This window comes from Tamandua tetradactyla, chromosome 18 (assembly GCF_023851605.1).
Source record: "Tamandua tetradactyla isolate mTamTet1 chromosome 18, mTamTet1.pri, whole genome shotgun sequence".
Taxonomy (NCBI): Eukaryota; Metazoa; Chordata; class Mammalia; order Pilosa; family Myrmecophagidae; genus Tamandua; species Tamandua tetradactyla.
The window spans coordinates 69,440,630-69,457,017 of record NC_135344.1 but is presented as its reverse complement, the minus strand read 5'-3'; the positions used below and the strand labels follow the sequence as shown (position 1 = coordinate 69,457,017).

General features: G+C 36.9%; 1 protein-coding gene across 20 annotated transcripts in view; it reads left to right on the top strand.

Moving 5' to 3' along the window:
* L3MBTL4 (L3MBTL histone methyl-lysine binding protein 4) overlaps positions 1 to 16,388 on the top strand; it is a 497,842-nt gene that overhangs the window by 331,191 nt on the left and 150,263 nt on the right. For all 20 annotated transcript variants that reach the window (XR_013165276.1, XM_077135929.1, XM_077135928.1 and 17 more), the window contains one exon: positions 11,437 to 11,516. Coding sequence is in view for 19 of the 20 variants with exons in the window: in XM_077135929.1 (XP_076992044.1) it covers positions 11,437 to 11,516 (80 nt within the window). In the remaining variant the exon portion in view is untranslated. The remainder of the gene's footprint in view (positions 1 to 11,436; positions 11,517 to 16,388) is intronic.

Sequence of the window (16,388 nt, the reverse complement as noted above, 5' to 3'; positions counted from 1 at the left end):
TATATCTAAGAAATAGAAAGCTTATCTCATCCATAAGATTATGTGAGATTCCCTTTTGTCTTTAAAACATTTTTAGTCTTTGGAATTGTTTTAAAAATCATCTCTCTGTTGACACATGGTCTCATATTTATATCTACTTAGTCACATTGAGATTTCTTCTCTTACCTGTCACTTGTCTTTGTCATCTTTAATCCAAACATACCTCAGATATTATTTCTTCTGACTCTGAATAATTTCCCTTTTGATTTATTGATAGCACATCATCTATTTTTTCCCAAATGTATCAGTTTTCAATTTTTTTTCACATATAATTATTTTCTAAGGAACTGTAAATATAGACTAATTTGACATTTTAAAATTTAAATGCCTAAACATTCTAAAAAAACATCTTTTTTCTCCAAGGAGCTCCAGACGCCAGGCTGGGAATTACAAACATGGGAAAACCTAACATTAAGTAACTAGTTGGAGTCAAGGCGGAGTCTGAGCCGAGGAGGTAGACAGTGAGAAGTAGGTGTCCTTCAACCCAGCTGCAGGTGGAAGGCGAGCACCTCCAAGCCCCTGAGGGATGCTAGACCCGCACTGTAGGAGCTCTGAAGGAACTGCCCTTTCTGCAGCCCCTCCAAAGCCTTCTCTTCATTCAGCACGCACAAAGTGACCAGGAGGTGCCAGAGAGCAACTTTCTGTCTGTTCACACCTTCTCTCCAGCCAGTGTTCTCCTTCACTCCCAAGGAGCCAGCTGCTCATGGGAGAGATTGGCTCATAGCATACATTTATCATGTGGGTTGTTGGGGTTTTTTTTTTTTTCCTTTTCTTTTTTCCATGCAAATGCTGTTCCCAGCATAGGGTGACCTCTCATTTTTGTCAAATAGCTTGTCTTTCTCTTGAAGGCTGCACACACACAGCCATTCAGATCAGCTCCCTCTCTGTTTGCATCCTCCATTTCCTATGGATACGCATGCCTCTCTATTTTTGTAGCTGCATCTTGCATTTGTATTATTTGCTATACACCCACTCCTCTTGTTGAAAACTTCACAGGGTCTAATTGTTCTTTACTGCTTTTTCACACCCACACTGTTTACAACTTCAAGTAGTTAAAAGCTTCAACATCTTTTCCATTTGTTGGTAGAGGGAATTTTTTTTTCTTTTTTTTTAAACTATTTCCCAAGGAACAGTGGTTATTTACTTATCCCAGAATTGTAGAAACCAGTATATCCATTTTCTTTTTTGTTCTTTTTTTTACAAATAAAAATCCATTTTCTCTTGGTACATATTTTAGACATTGGTCCTCGTTGTCAAAAGACATTGGTCAGAGAGACTAAACAGATCTATCAACTGCTTTTAAAAAATTATTATACCATCGTGTTCACTCAGAGACTAGCTAAACCTTTCTTTCTAAGAAACAGAGTTTGTCCCCTACCCACTTCTTGAACTCCTTTTAGGAATTTACCTTTTCAATATATCATGGTGCATTTTACCATTTTGAAAGGGTTTTGCACCTTCAAATATATCAGATAAGTATGATCAATTTGCTTGAAAGAAGATGTAGACAGTGTTAGTTGATGATCGAGCAGGCAAATCAGAGATGACCCTATTCTCCAAGCGTGCCATCCCCTTCATGTTGAATTGAAGGGGCGTGAGGGTGGGGTGCATCTTTGAATCCTGAACTTGCTTTCCTATCTCAAGGCCAAAGTCAACCCTTGCACTCCACTCCGCATGTGCTCTTTTATGGTTGTTGTTAAACGATTCGTAGTATTTGGATCAATATCATTGGCAGAAGAGCTCACGTTGATTCTGCCCACATCTCTGTGACATCCTGTTCAGGAGCTTGAATTGCAGGGTGAGAAAAAAAGAGAAAAGGGAAATCAATAAAGGAATAATATGCAGCCAATTATGAATAGGCAGAAGATATTTTAACTCTCCTCGCAGTTTATCAGTAGTAATTTCCCAAGGCTGCCTTTTCTCTAACCCAAACCTTTGCCCTTGAAAGCACAATGTAGCCAATGTAGGTGGAAGAGAATATACAAATCCCATCTCCTCTCTTCTCCATATTGAGGAGAAATAATTTTACTTGGTTCATGTTCAAGGACAGCGTGAGGTTTGAATTAGAGCCCATGCCCACTGAGCTCCATGGCTCCAGCCCCAGGTGCCCTACGCGGGCCAGCTCTCATCGCCTGTGCAGTCACCTAGACTCTCCAGGCTCCTTACAATTCAAATGCAAGATACAAAACCTGCTTTCCTTGACATTCTTCCAATTTATTGTTTATTGAACACTGCCCAGCAATTTGGGGAATTTTTATATTTTCCTTTACTGCATCCCAGCTTTGTGATTATTTTTTAAGAAGTATGTTTGCTCTCATATTAATCTTGGTAGAAGGGTTATTATTAGTAAATTTTGTCTGCACTACATGATTTAATGGTGAAATAGTCTGTTTATGTTCACATTTTTTTGTAACAGGCCAAGTTGTAAATTTGAATAGATTCTATGCGACTAATCGTTGGCAAGATTCACCATCATAACAGAACGATACGTTAGATTAGCTTTAGAGTCAGACTCACAATAGGTCACCGTTACTGAAGAGCTGTGTATTTCCCTTTTATCCTTGCCCTGATAGTGTGTTGAATTATATTCATTATGTGCTTCAATGGAAGCAAACGGCCTTATGCTTGAGTTGCCTTTCAGGTGGTATGTTCTCAAGGAGAGAAAACACCTTGCATTTGTTTTAACAGTTTACAGTTTTTGCACATACATTGTCTTTTGAGCTTCCCATATTCTCATGATTTAGACAGAACAGGCATTCCTGCCATCACAGTCGTGGCATTTTTATAGGGGAGGAAATAAAGAGTCTTAGTAAGTAGCTGATTTGGGACCCAAACCTGGGTCTTCTGATTAAATCCAATGTATTTCAATGACAGTAAACTAATAATAGTAGCACCAGAAATGTCAACAATAATAACTGTCTAGTATAAATTTCAAGCACTTATTTTGGGCTGTCAGGCATGGTACTAAGCACTCTGTGCATATCAACTAGTTTATTTTTATTTCTCCTCATGACAATGCTGTATGTAGTTTGTCTTATTATTCTTACTTTTTCATTTAGGCCTCTGAAGTCTGAGAGAGGTTAGGCAAATTGTCTGACTTCAGAGACCTAAACAATAAAAGCTGAGATTTGAATACAGACCTTCCAACTCCAAATCCTGTCCATGTTTCAACTGTGTTAGTCTAACGAAAGAATGACAGTTCAAGACTTTGAAGGTGCCTGGCTGGGTAATGCTTACTCTGCTTTCTACTTCTATTTAGAATTCTTGAAGGTATCTTGTTTTCTTATTTTGTGATAACAGAACTATTGAAGGGAAAGAATCTTTTTTTTTTAACTTTTTTATTAATTAAAAAAAAATTAACAAAAAAACATTAAGATATCATTCCATTCTGCATATAAATCAGTAATTCTTAATATCATCATATAGTTGCATATTCATCATTTCTTAGAACATTTGCATCGATTTAGAAAAAGAAATAAAAAGACAACAGAAAAAGAAATAAAACGATACTAGAAAAAAAAAAAGATTATACATACCATACCCCTTACCCCTCGCTTTCATTTACCACTAGCATTTCAAATTAAATTTATTTTAACATTTGTTCCCCCTATTATTTATTTTTATTCCATATGTTCTACTCTTCTGTTGATATAGTAGCTAAAAGGAGCATCAGACACAAGGTTTTCACATTCACAGAGTCTCATTGTGAAAGCTGTATCATTGTTCAGTCATCATCAAGAAACATGGCTAGTGGAACACAGCTCTACATTTTCAGGCAGTTCCCTCCAGCCTCTCCGCTACATCTTGAACAACAAGGTGATATCTACTTAATGCGTAAGAATAACCTCCAGGATAACCTTTCGACTCTGTTTGGAATGTCTCAGCCATTGACACTTAGTCTCATTTCACTCTTCCCCGAAGGGAAAGAATCTTACCTTGTTTTCCCCAAACTGTATATTCTTGTTTCTTATATGTATAATACAAAATTTTCTATCGTCCACACATTTCAGTGTAATATATTAAAAGTTTCTATCTGCAACAAGAGGATGCAATTATAATCATTAAAACAGTTTCATCCTAAAGAAAATTAGTTTGGAATGCAGCTGGCCACCTTAGATGATCTGTTAGCTGGTTTCCCCAGGCATGAGTTGAACCATTTTCAGGCATTCCCACCCACCTAGGTATTCTTTAATAACTTCTTTACCTCCCAAAAGCAGTCTTAATATATTTTAATTCACACATGTGTTAGAGTGACCATTAGTTAAAAGGTTATATTCAGTTGTCACTACTAAGAAAATGCCTAACAAAGCTTACTTTGTTTGTCCTAATACTAGCTATGTTATAAATTTTATGCATTTCTCTGAGGACTACATTGGTATAAAACTGGATGGGGAAAATTATGGTAATCAGAGGGAGTGACATGCAATGGAATAGTTCCTTAATGATCCTGATAATAAATTGTACTGCCAGGGGCCGACTAGTTTATTTCCACTACTTAGCTGCAACTAAATACCTCCTCTGAGGTTCTTCCCCAGAATTATAACTGTTATTTGATTATTCCACATATTAAACTTCCAAGTCAGTAGCAAGATTTTTGTTATCCATCATCCTTTTTGCTTGCTCCTTCCAACATGATTTCTCTGCTTTGGAAATGAAATCTTTTCCACATACCCTCAGTATCCCAGCCGTCCCCATCATTATCGGCAATATTGTTTCTAGTCTCCACCCAGTGACTTCATTCCCACTCTCTATCCCTTGTTTACTCCTGCCTGGATAGTCTCCTTTATTCAAAGCTCATCTTCTCTTGACGTGCTCTATCGCACTTCCAGCCATGGGGGCTCCTTGTGGTGAAGAGCATCGTACATACATGCACCTGTGTTTCTAATACCCGGTACAACGCTTTACACTTAGTGGGCACTCAACGCCTTAAAATATTTTGAACAACCACTATGTGCCATGACATGCTGGACCTCAAGATACAGAAATAAATGAGAGACTTCCTCATTCCTAGCAATCCTCTGTCCTTTCAGTCTATACCCTACCATCAGTTGCTTGTTTGTGTGTGTATGTGTGTGTGCCTTTTTAATGCCTGTTCTGTGTGTGTGCCTTGCTTTCTCAATAGGACTTAAGGCTGCTAAAGAGCAAGAACAAATTTTCTTGATGTTTTTGTTTTTTCTTCATTACCATTCACATTATAGTTTTTTGGTAAAGCCAAGTTGATTGATTCAGATAAATATAGGAGTTTTCCCCTAAAGCCTCAATTTCTTCACCTGTAAAATGGATGTAAATATAAAGCTTAGAGAAAATTTTGAATATAGGTTTAAAGGTGTAGATGTAGATAGAGACAGATATATGAATGGGTCAAGCACATAGTGGAGGCTAATGAAATAATTTATAAAAATTATTTTAAAAATTTTAATTATAAAAATTAATGTTTAAAGCCTTGCAATTGGAACAGTCTAGTTGTGTACATACCACACATCTCTGCACAAAATAAAGAAATGTAGACCTTTATTGATTTAGTTTTGAGGCACTATTCAGCATCAGGAACTAAATTAGACCCCTTAATCAAATAAGCAGTGATCAAAGGACCAGGAAAGGCTGGATTCTTCCTGAGCCTGCAAAGGGTGGTGACCAGACAGGAACCCTGAGGCCATTCTGAGAAGCTCTTTCCCCTCCCCACTTCCAGTTGAATTTAAGGGCCCTCTAACCAAGTTCATGAGCTTTATACTGGAAAGAACGCCAGAGATTACCTAGTCCAATTTCTTCAATGTACAGATAAGGAAACCAAAACCAAGGAAATTCTGTGACCTTGTTAACACTCTGTAGGGGTAACTGCAAGCTCTGCCGCCTACCCCAGCTCCAGGCATCTGATCAGGACAGAATTGGTGCACAGCATATGAACAGCCAAAGACCATTTACCTTGTAGAATTCAGGACCATCCAGTAGCCAGGTCCTGAAATTAGACTCATTCATTCAAACATTCATTAATTGAACAAATATCTAAAACACATTTCACTCTAAACTCTATAGCTGCAGCAGTGAACAAATCAGATAAAAATCCTTATCCTTACCAAGCTCAGATCTAGTGATCCACAAAATCACGCAAGTTAGGGAGTGGCACAACAAGGGCTTTCACTCAGGCTGGCCGTCCCTGGTTCCTGCACACTTGGCAGTGGCATGGTGATTTGCTTATTCTGCATGTATTCGTTCAGCATATCTCTGTGGGGCTTCTGCTGTTGCCAAGTACTGCATTAGGTGCTAGGGACATGGAAGTGAACAAAACAATTCCACTCCTGCCTGGAGCATGTTTTCAGGTAGAAGGCCTGGAGGAAAAAAAGTAAAAACATAAATGAAGAGAAAATGCCAGATTGGAATCTGGCCATGAAAGCAGTAACAAGGATTTTTCTGCAGTCACCTATCTTAAAGTCCTAGGAACTCTAAGCAGATCAAAGCCATTAAGAAAAGGCAAACAAGGTTCTGTTGAATATTTTGGAAATGGAAAATTGGTGCCCAGATCAACTCAGGATGCACAACTATGTGATGATATTGTGAGCCATTAATTGTATGCTTTGTATGGGCTGTACATGCAGTGACTATGTCTCAATAAAAAATATTTTTTAAAAAATCAGCTCAGAAGTGTAGACAGAAACAGAGATGAGATAAAAGGACTCAGCCCTCCCCATTGGATTCCACCCACAGTGGTTCCTTGGACACCTTCATTCTAAACACGTGTGTCCTAAATAAATTTGTCATTTTGCTGTAATTCATGAAATAGCCATTGTATCCCTTCAAAAGGGCTTAAGAAATTATTTTTCTGAGCTTATGCTCAGAAGATATTTTGTCATTTATTATGAATCTCTGGATTTCTGGAATCTTGCCCTGGCCCAGGCTCTGGGTAATTAAATGCTGCAGAACAGTGTGTGCTAAAATGTCCAGGGTTCCTTGCATAAAGGAGATATTGGTGTTCCCAGACCCCAGAAGCACAAGACTGGGCTGCCTGAGCATCAGGTGGATATTTTTTCCTCATCTGCATACTTGATCTGGCTTTAATGTAATTATTTCCCAATTGATTACCAACAGCAAAGTTTGGACATAAAACATGACCATTTTCCTCATCACTAAAGCAAAGCTTGTTATTATAGGGAATTACAAAATACAGATTAGTAAAAGAAGACATTAAAAATCAAAAATATCCAGAACTTTTTTAATCAAACAGCACAACTTATTGGCTTATTGAAAATAACAAGTATAAATAATAAATGCCCACCATAATTGAGTAATGGATAGGTATGGATAGTGAATAACTTGTCATTCCCCACTCCTTAGCTCTGATCCTGAGGGTACCTGTGTGAATAAATTAGATACATTCTGCCACACCTCTTCTGCATTTATGTATACTTACATATTTAGATAAACATTCACTCTCTTAAAAATATTTACTTTTTCTTGATCTGCAATAGGCTTTCTTTTATTTAACTGTTTGCCAGAGACAATTTGATATATCAACACAAATTGATCCAGTGCATTATTTTTAATAATTATACCATATTCCACAGAGCCGATATACCTTCACTTATTCAACTTATTCTCCTATTGATGGACATTCAGTTGGTTTCCAATATTTTTGCTCTTATAAGCAGTGCTGCAATAAATATTCTTATGTGTGTATCATTATTTACTAGTGTTTTATAATGTAGTATTTTTAAAGGTTACTTTTAATTGCAAGCTAAATATATTACGTGAACAGTTCTTTAGATTGATAGATTCTTTACTGTAAATAAATAAATTCATATATACAAACATACATATATACATACGTAGAAAGCTTTTGGAGTCTTCTTGATTTGCCCCCTGCCTGCTTTTCTCACCGCATCACACGTCACACTCCATTACTAATTCTTCTCACCCTCTACCCTTCCACGTGACCACAACTTTGCTTTATCACCTCCTCTGCCTGCAACAAACTTTTTCTGTAAAGGGCCACACAGTAAGTCTTTTGAACTTTACTGGCCTCTGATCTCTATCACAGTTACTCAGCTCTGCCCATATGGTACAAAAGCAAGCACATACAATAATTGACCAAAGGGTCATGGTTGTGTTCTAGTGAAACTTCATTTACAAAAACAGGTACAGGCAGGATTTGACTTATAGACTATACTTTACCAACTCCTGTTCTAGAAAGTTTCTAGGTACAATTAGACTAACCTGGGTTCAATTCCAGTTTTGGCTCTTCTGCTTATTGTGTGACTTGGACAAGTTACTTAATCTCTTTGTTTCTCACCACATCAATATAAGATTGATATTACAACCTTCATGTCAATAGAGGCCTAGCACTTAATAAACAAATAAATGATACTGTCCTGTTAAGAAGAGGGGCAGAGAGGGAACATGCAGTCCTTGCTTTTGATGGGAAGTAGCAGCATCCTCATGCAAAGGCCAGTTGAAAGAAAACAGACAGCAGAGACTATGGATGGCAGTGGCAGATGCTACAATGGAATACAGTAATCCTGTTTCTTTACAGGATGAGTCAGGTAGAGACAGACAGAAAGGTGTCTTTACCCTTGCTGCAGCAGCAGCAACGCTATTAATAAAAGCTTTGGAAGTCTCTTTAGGGTGCTGGGATCTATGAAGACCATGTAAAAGATATGGGCCTGGCTGCGGGGAGAATTATGAATACCCGGAGATTCAGAGAGAATTACCTTTTTAGCTAAAATACAAACTAAATACAAATCTTCGGAAAACGACTGATGTAGTCATCACCAAACATTTTAGTCAGCTATATGCAAGCACTTCACTTGCTTTCTGCTGCCAATAAGATAGTCCAAACACCTGAGAGTCACATGCAGGGTCCTTTCCACTTTGGCTTTACATCTTTGGTCTCATCTTTGACTCTTCTTTTCCTTGCACAGTGCAGATGCTTCAGCCAAATAAATTGATTAGCTTGATATTCTTGTCCCCCAAATACTTCTCCTCTCCTGTTTGACCTGTACTCATTCCATCCCAGTTTCTGGGTGCTTTTCTCCCACCCTGATTCTCTAGGCCTTACAAATCCATCATTTATCATCATTTCCACCCTCAGTAGAGCCCCCTGTCTAGCCCAGTACCAACAACCCCCTCCCTCTGCAGGCCTCCAGCCTCCAGCAGCATCACTGGCCCTTTTTGTTCTGCCTATGACATCTTCTTAGCAATGCCTTTGGGAAATGCTCACTATACCTACCTTTATTGGAAGATGATATGAAGCTAAGGCAGGAAACCTGAATTAGGAGTACAAAAGGACTGGGTCTGAATCCTGGCTTCACTTTTGACCACTGTATACCTAAGTTGGGGCAAGTTACTTAATATCACTGAGCTTCAGCTTCTTTGTTTATAAAACCTGGCTGTAAGTCTACCCATTAGAGTTTTTGTGAGCATGTAATGAGGTTCAACTAAATGAAGAGTCTGAGAGTCTTTAGACAGTACCCAGCTTGCTAGAGATTCTCAAGAAATGGTGACTGAATCTCAGCTGTTTACAGGGTCTGATATGGCATATCTCTCCAGTGATGTAATAATCTTGAAAACAGGAAGTATACCAAAATTAGGTGGGCCACAATAGCCCAGCAGGCTGAATTTTCGTCTGCCATGCTGGAGACCCAGGTTCAATTCCCAGTGCCTGCCCATGCAAAAAAAAAACAAACAGGAACTATACCAAAATACACCTGTGTGTAATTGCATGCCTGGCATTAAAAATGTCAATAAATTGATTTGATTTCTTTTTTAAATCACTTGGAAAAATTCTCATCAAAGTTATATAAGGCAGACCATCTTTTTTTAATCTTGTGAGAAAGGAATGAAGATTTTTGTAGCATATATTGCATGGGATATGGTAAGATAGTTTGAAAATCAATCCAAAGTTCCATAACATTTGTAAACTTAGCGGGGAAATACTGAAAGATTTGGCAGAAATATGTACACGGAGCTAGAATTGTTCGTTTTGCCATGTTATTCTTTGCAGGATGGCTGCACCAGGCATTTAGCGCAGGCGCAGTGCCTCCTGCCCCTCCACATCACCAGCCACGCCCAGAGACTCGCTGCTAGAGCCAAACCCTCGTTTTATAGGTTATGATCTTTTCTACGAGAATGCAATAAATTCTGATATATTTATCAAATATCTAGAAAACCATGTGCATTGAACTCATGAAAATGTTCCATGCATTTTTGTACTTCACACGTCTGTGATGCACACAAGTGTGCAAACGTTTGTTTTTTTAATATAATTTCACTCATTGTTCGAAACAACCTTGTGAGGCAGGAACCGTCTCCATTTCACAGCTGGGCAAGCTGAGTCTCCAAATTTAAACACCAGCCTGAGCACAAGCTCTCTCCCCACAGCTTCTCTGCACCAGCTGCAGGCAGCCAGCCCAGTCCATTCAACTCGTAGGACCTACTTCCAAAGTGCCCAGGATGAGATTTCAAGAGAAGTTCTTCCCCAATTTCTTGACTTTTTGCTCGGAAGTCTTAATTGTTACAGAGATACTTAACTGATAAGCAAAATGTGTTTCCTCCATGACATGTGTGTATAGAACCTATAGATAAAATTACCTAAAAATATGTACAGATTACTTAGGTGTTCTACGTAGGATTTGGTACCAGAGTCATTTTCCTCATCCAAAACTGAAAGTGAAACCGTACTTGCATGCCTCACTGAAAGGCCTGCTAGTGAGGATTAAAGAAGAGAGATGTTGTCCAAGTGCATTAAGAAAATACATTTGCAAAGTAATATATTATAACTATCATTAAAATAAAAAATATACACAGATAAACTAAAGTTAATCAACTAGCTTGAATTCCACCTACCTAAAATTAATCACTAGGCAATTAGCAATACTGGAAAAATTTCATTTTAGAAGCTTCCATATTCATTACAAAGTCTGAGCCTTGAGTTTTAATAAAGTTCCAGGATGAAAGAGTTACAAAATTAGGCCTTCCTGCATACTGGAGCATTTTAAAAGTTAATTAATTCTCTGACATTCAGCAGTGTAACTAAATTACTTTGTACAGTTGTTTGAGCACAGTCTATAATCTTTTGATTAAAATAATAAGCACTAAAACCATCAGTAGCAGTATTATTTACCTATCACACCGTCACCCACCATCCCTGAATGCTTCTCCTTGGAATCTGAAGAAAAAGTATTCCCCAGAGACTTTGGGAAACTTTTCTGTTATAACAGAATGAGGACAAAAAAAAAACTTTCAGATTTCATAGTGAGACACCTGAAAAATTCTGAGATTTGGTACAGCAGAATATCTGCTAATTCACTATTGTTTACCTGTGGTTTATGTTTTAATTTGTATACTATCATGATCTATTCTTACCTCATAGGATAATGAATCTAGATATTTCTGTTCTCTGCCCAGACTTGTACAGCAGACAAAGTGTTTGAAAATCAAAGGAAAAGAAGAAGAAAATGATACTGACTTGGATCATTTCCTCAAAGGTAATAACAAGCAAAAAAACCTAGCAAAAAATGTAGAATATATTTTTCATTGTGAAGTCTGTCTTATGTGCTTTATTGCTTGGTTTTATCACCTTCCAATAGGGAATGGTGGAAAGAACCTGAAGGGAAATCAAGAGACTTGTGTTCTAGGCCCATCTCTCCAACATAATGTGATGTCACTTCACCACTGTAAACCTTAATTTTTTTACATTTTTAAAATAAAGGGTTTATGCTCTATCATCTCTGTGGTTCCCACTCATGATAAAACAAATCTAAACCTATTTAAGTAGAGGACTGGGTGGGGAAGAGCCAGAAATGCTTAATGGTATTTTTATAAGTTGAGTGATGGGGAAATGAACCTCATTAATTAAATAAGAGAGAAGGTTATTTGCAAAAAAAAAGTTTAACCATCAAAAGCTGAGAGATTTGTTAGGGTATAAAAAAAGTATTGAATGCTTTCACTTAATTATATTTCTTTCAATTTGAAGCTCAATGTAGGTAGAGTTTCATCTGTAACCTTTGTGATTGTATTGTATAGCAAGTTAAGGAATACATTTTTCCTTGATTGTGTTAGAGTGCAAAAATTTTTAATTTAGTCAAATGAAAACATTGGTGATTTGTACTTAGTATCCTTATGTCTTCAGCCTTCATAGTTCGATATAACATGCATGTCACCTGGAACACTGTAGGAGATCTGTTTGTCTTCTAGAGAAAGAGAAAATTAGACAGTGAGTTTTCTGCTGATTTGAGAAGTACAACAAATTAGCACAAGTTGGTGGCACTGCATTTCACCTCCAGTGCAATTATACTTTAGGCTTTTCTTAAGAGAGAAAAATATTCTTGGCAGTCATTGAACAAAAGGGCTGTGATTTCTATTAGCAAAGCTAACCTATTTTTGCTCATTTCCATGAAGGATGAGGCTAAGTTTCTGGTTAGAAGAATCTCGATTTTGTCTGAGCCACAAAAAGGGGAAGTTTAGTCTTCAGAAAATGGAGGGCAACTGATTTACTTTGGTTTTGTTGTGCATCTGCACCTTTCTCCCTAACCAGAAAAATTTCTGTGTAATATAATCAAAGCTGAACCTCACTTTAAATAAAATGAAATAAATAACTTTGATATTTCAGAAGTTGCCCTGTACGAGTGTTCTAATCCATTTTCCCATGCCTTCATTCTGCTAGCAGCATGTTTTGGAATCATATAAGAAACCCTAAAAAATGTCTGGCTGTTTTAATTCATATTTTAACATCTTTGAACAAATCTCCACTTAGGTATATGTTGTTGAGTTTTGTGGTCCACATAGTTAAAGTAGTAATGAGGGGGGTGCAAGAGTAGGTCAGTGCTAGAATTCTTGCCTGTCATGTGGGAGACCCAGGTTCGATTCCCTGACCGTGCACTTCCCAAAAAACAAAAAAGCAAACAAGCAAAAATTCAACAAATGGTGCTGCAATGACAGGATACTCACATGGAAAAATAATGAAATATGACCCCACTATACAGCACACACAAAAAAGTAATAATGAGCGTCATCCTTATAAACATAGAAAATATGCATGTGCATGTGAATAAATGCGTGTGTATAATGTGAAAGGTAAAATCATTTTAAAATATTCAATGTTCACTTGTTCCCTTTATACTACATTTATAACCATATGTTTTTCTTCATCCATGCATTTACAGCACTCTTGTATTTTAAATATTTGTTTCCTCACAGTGAAGGTTAATGTTAACAGATATGAAAGTCATTTTGGAAGAGTGTGGGGTGAAGTACCCCATCTTATCCAGAGGGCATGCTGCCTCTGCAGCCCCTAAAGATCTCTTGTTCAGGAAATGCCTTTGGGAACCCATCTATTCTATCTGAATTTAAAGGATCTATTTAGCAGATGCTATTGCAGGCTTTTATCATTCAGAGTGGTTCTTACAATTTAAGTTTGTTTTCTCTGGTTCCAATCTTAATGAGACCAAAATAACCAGAATACTATGAACTACTTACTATGATGTTAAATTGTTATTTAATATATCCCTTTAATTTTTCTTAAGCCCATGAAGCTGAGCTAAATTTCCAAGTCCTTACCTTTTGTTTTTGTTTTAAATCTAGGCATAGATTTGAATACTTTCTTCATTTATTATAAGTCTTTAAAAAGAAAAAGGAAGGCAAGCTAAATTTTGCCCTCCATTTCTCCTATGAGGTGAAATCGAATTCTCTTTATTTTTAGCCAGTGTGTATACACATGAACACATGCATACACAACTTCTGTTTTTCATATCTTGGGCATGTTTTCAATTTTTACTTGGAAACATCTTTACTTTCTAGAGCAGTTTTTCCCCACAATGATCTGTTTAGAGGTAGACATAGTAAGTAGGTATAATAAAAAATGTTTTAAATGCTCCTATTATTTTCAAGTATGGTTCATAGATTCGACATTCTCTCCTTTCCCATAATAATTGTGATGGTTTGGAAGGATGTATGTCCCCTAGAAAAGCCGTGTTTTAATCTAAATCCCATTTCATAAAGGCAGAATAATTCCTATTCAACACTGTATGTTTGAAGCTGTAATCAGATCATCTCCCTGGAGATGTGATTCAATCAAGAGTGGTTGTTAAACTGAATTAGGTGGGTCTTGATTGGTTTACGGGAGTCCTATAAAAGAGGAAACATTCTGGAGAATGGGAGATTCAGAGAGAACAGAGAATGCTGCAGCACCACAAAGCAGAGAGTTCATCAGCCAGCGCTTTGGAGATGAAGAAGGAAAACACCTCCTGTGGAGCTTCATGAAACAGGAAGCCAGGAGAAGAAGCTAACAGATGGTGCTGTGTTTTCCATGTGCCTTTCCAGATGAGAGAGGAACCCTGACTGTGTTCACCATGTGCCTTTCCACTTGAGAGAGAAACCCTGAACTACATCAGCCTTCTTGAACCAAGGTATCTTTCCCTGGATGCCTTTGATTGGACATTTCTATACACTGTTTTAATTGAGACATTTTCTCGGCCTTAAAACTATAAACTAGCAATTTATTTAATTCCCCTTTTTAAAAGCCATTCTGTTTCTGGTATATTGCATTCTGGCAGCTAGCAAACTAGAGCAATAATATATCAGATATATATTAAAACTAAAATTTTAGTTTTAATTATATAAATTTGTTGAAGAAAGGATGCTTATCGGAAAGGATGTTTGGTAGTAAAATTGACAGAAATAAGTTAGGGTTGTTCTTACTGAGTGGTCTTACTCATTGAGTATAAGCTTATTTAGTGTTACACCTAAGATATAACCAATGGTAATTATTCTTTGTGCTTTCTGTTAAGTAAAATAATATGTTAACATGTAGTTGATGTTCGGCTATACCATGCATCCCTTCTCAGGATGCAGGAAGACTTCTGTTTTCATATTTTCTCAGTGAGAGTTCCACAGAGAATGGTACCAAGTCTGCTCCTGTGAGCACAAGCTGTGTGAGGCTAATTAAAGTCATCTGATTAATCATAAAGGATCTGCTCATCGAAGTGAAATGTCCTTCTGCTGTTAAGGCTGTCCTAGACAGCCTTAAAACTAGAGCAGCTAAAATTTAGCCACTTGGTGCTACAAATAGTTATCAATGTCAGGGCACAACTCTAGAGGATGCCCTTGGACTTGTGAAATGTACAGCTAGAGAATTACATGTTTTTTCACTCTTGGTTAGTTTTTACCCATAAGTGTAACTAGTGCTAATTGTTAAAAACAAAAAATCCTCCAAAACGTTCATAGACCAAAAAAATCAAAATTGAAAGAGGTAAATATTGTTAATACCACCATAGATTTAATTTGGTTATCAAATTTGCCTTCTTCATCTTCACTACCATGAAATCAGATTTTATTTGATGATCTAAAATTAGCTCTTTTTTTCAACCACTAATATGCCATGCTTACTGAGTCAGTACATATTCATTTAATAGGTTCTCTTTTTTGAGTAAAATTTTTACCCAAGAATAGAAGAGATCGCACTCATTCAATTAGCACTTAGGTAAAAAAGTAGAATATGATCAGAAGCCCATCTCAGGCCTTTTCCATTCCTATCTCCTGCCATATTAAATCCTGATTCTAAGCTTTCTATCACTATCAATAGGTATTGATCCATTTTGAACATTTTGTAAATGAAATCATATTGTGTGCACTTTTTTATGTGTAACTTCTTTTACTAGCATTGTTTGTGAGTTACATACAAGTAATGGTTTGCTAATTCCCATTGTTGCATATTATTCCATTTTATGAAGAAATCACTGTTTATCTATCCATTCTAATTTTAGTTATTTCCAGTTCTGCAATCTTACAAATGGTGCCACTAGGAATATGCTAGTATGTTATTTGGTGGATACACAAATGTGTTTCTGTAGGATATATACCTTAGAGTAGAATTTCTGGATAAATTGATTTGTATAAGCTCAACTTCATGAGTAGTGTTCAAATGTTTTTATAAAGTGGTTGTTCCAGTGCTTTCTTACCAGCAATATCTGAAAATTCCAGGTAGTCCCACACTTTGCCAGCACTTAGTATATGCCAGTATTTTTAATGTTAGTCATTCTTTTGGTTTTACAGTGATATTTAATCATGCTTTTAGTTTTACCTTTTTCTGAGGTCTAATAAGCTTGAGTCATTTTTTCATGTTTATTGGCCATTTGAATACCCTCTTTTGTGAAGCATCTTTTTCCCATTTATCTTTCAGATTGTCTTTTTCTTATTAAGGTGAAGTATTTATATCTGTATATAAGTCCATTGTCAGATAGATGCATTGCAAATATCTTCTGCAGTCTATGATTTGCCTTTTTAATTCTTAATCATGCTGGTGATGAACAAAAGTTCCAAATTTATACAGCCCATCAATCTTTTCTATCTGTTAGTGTTTT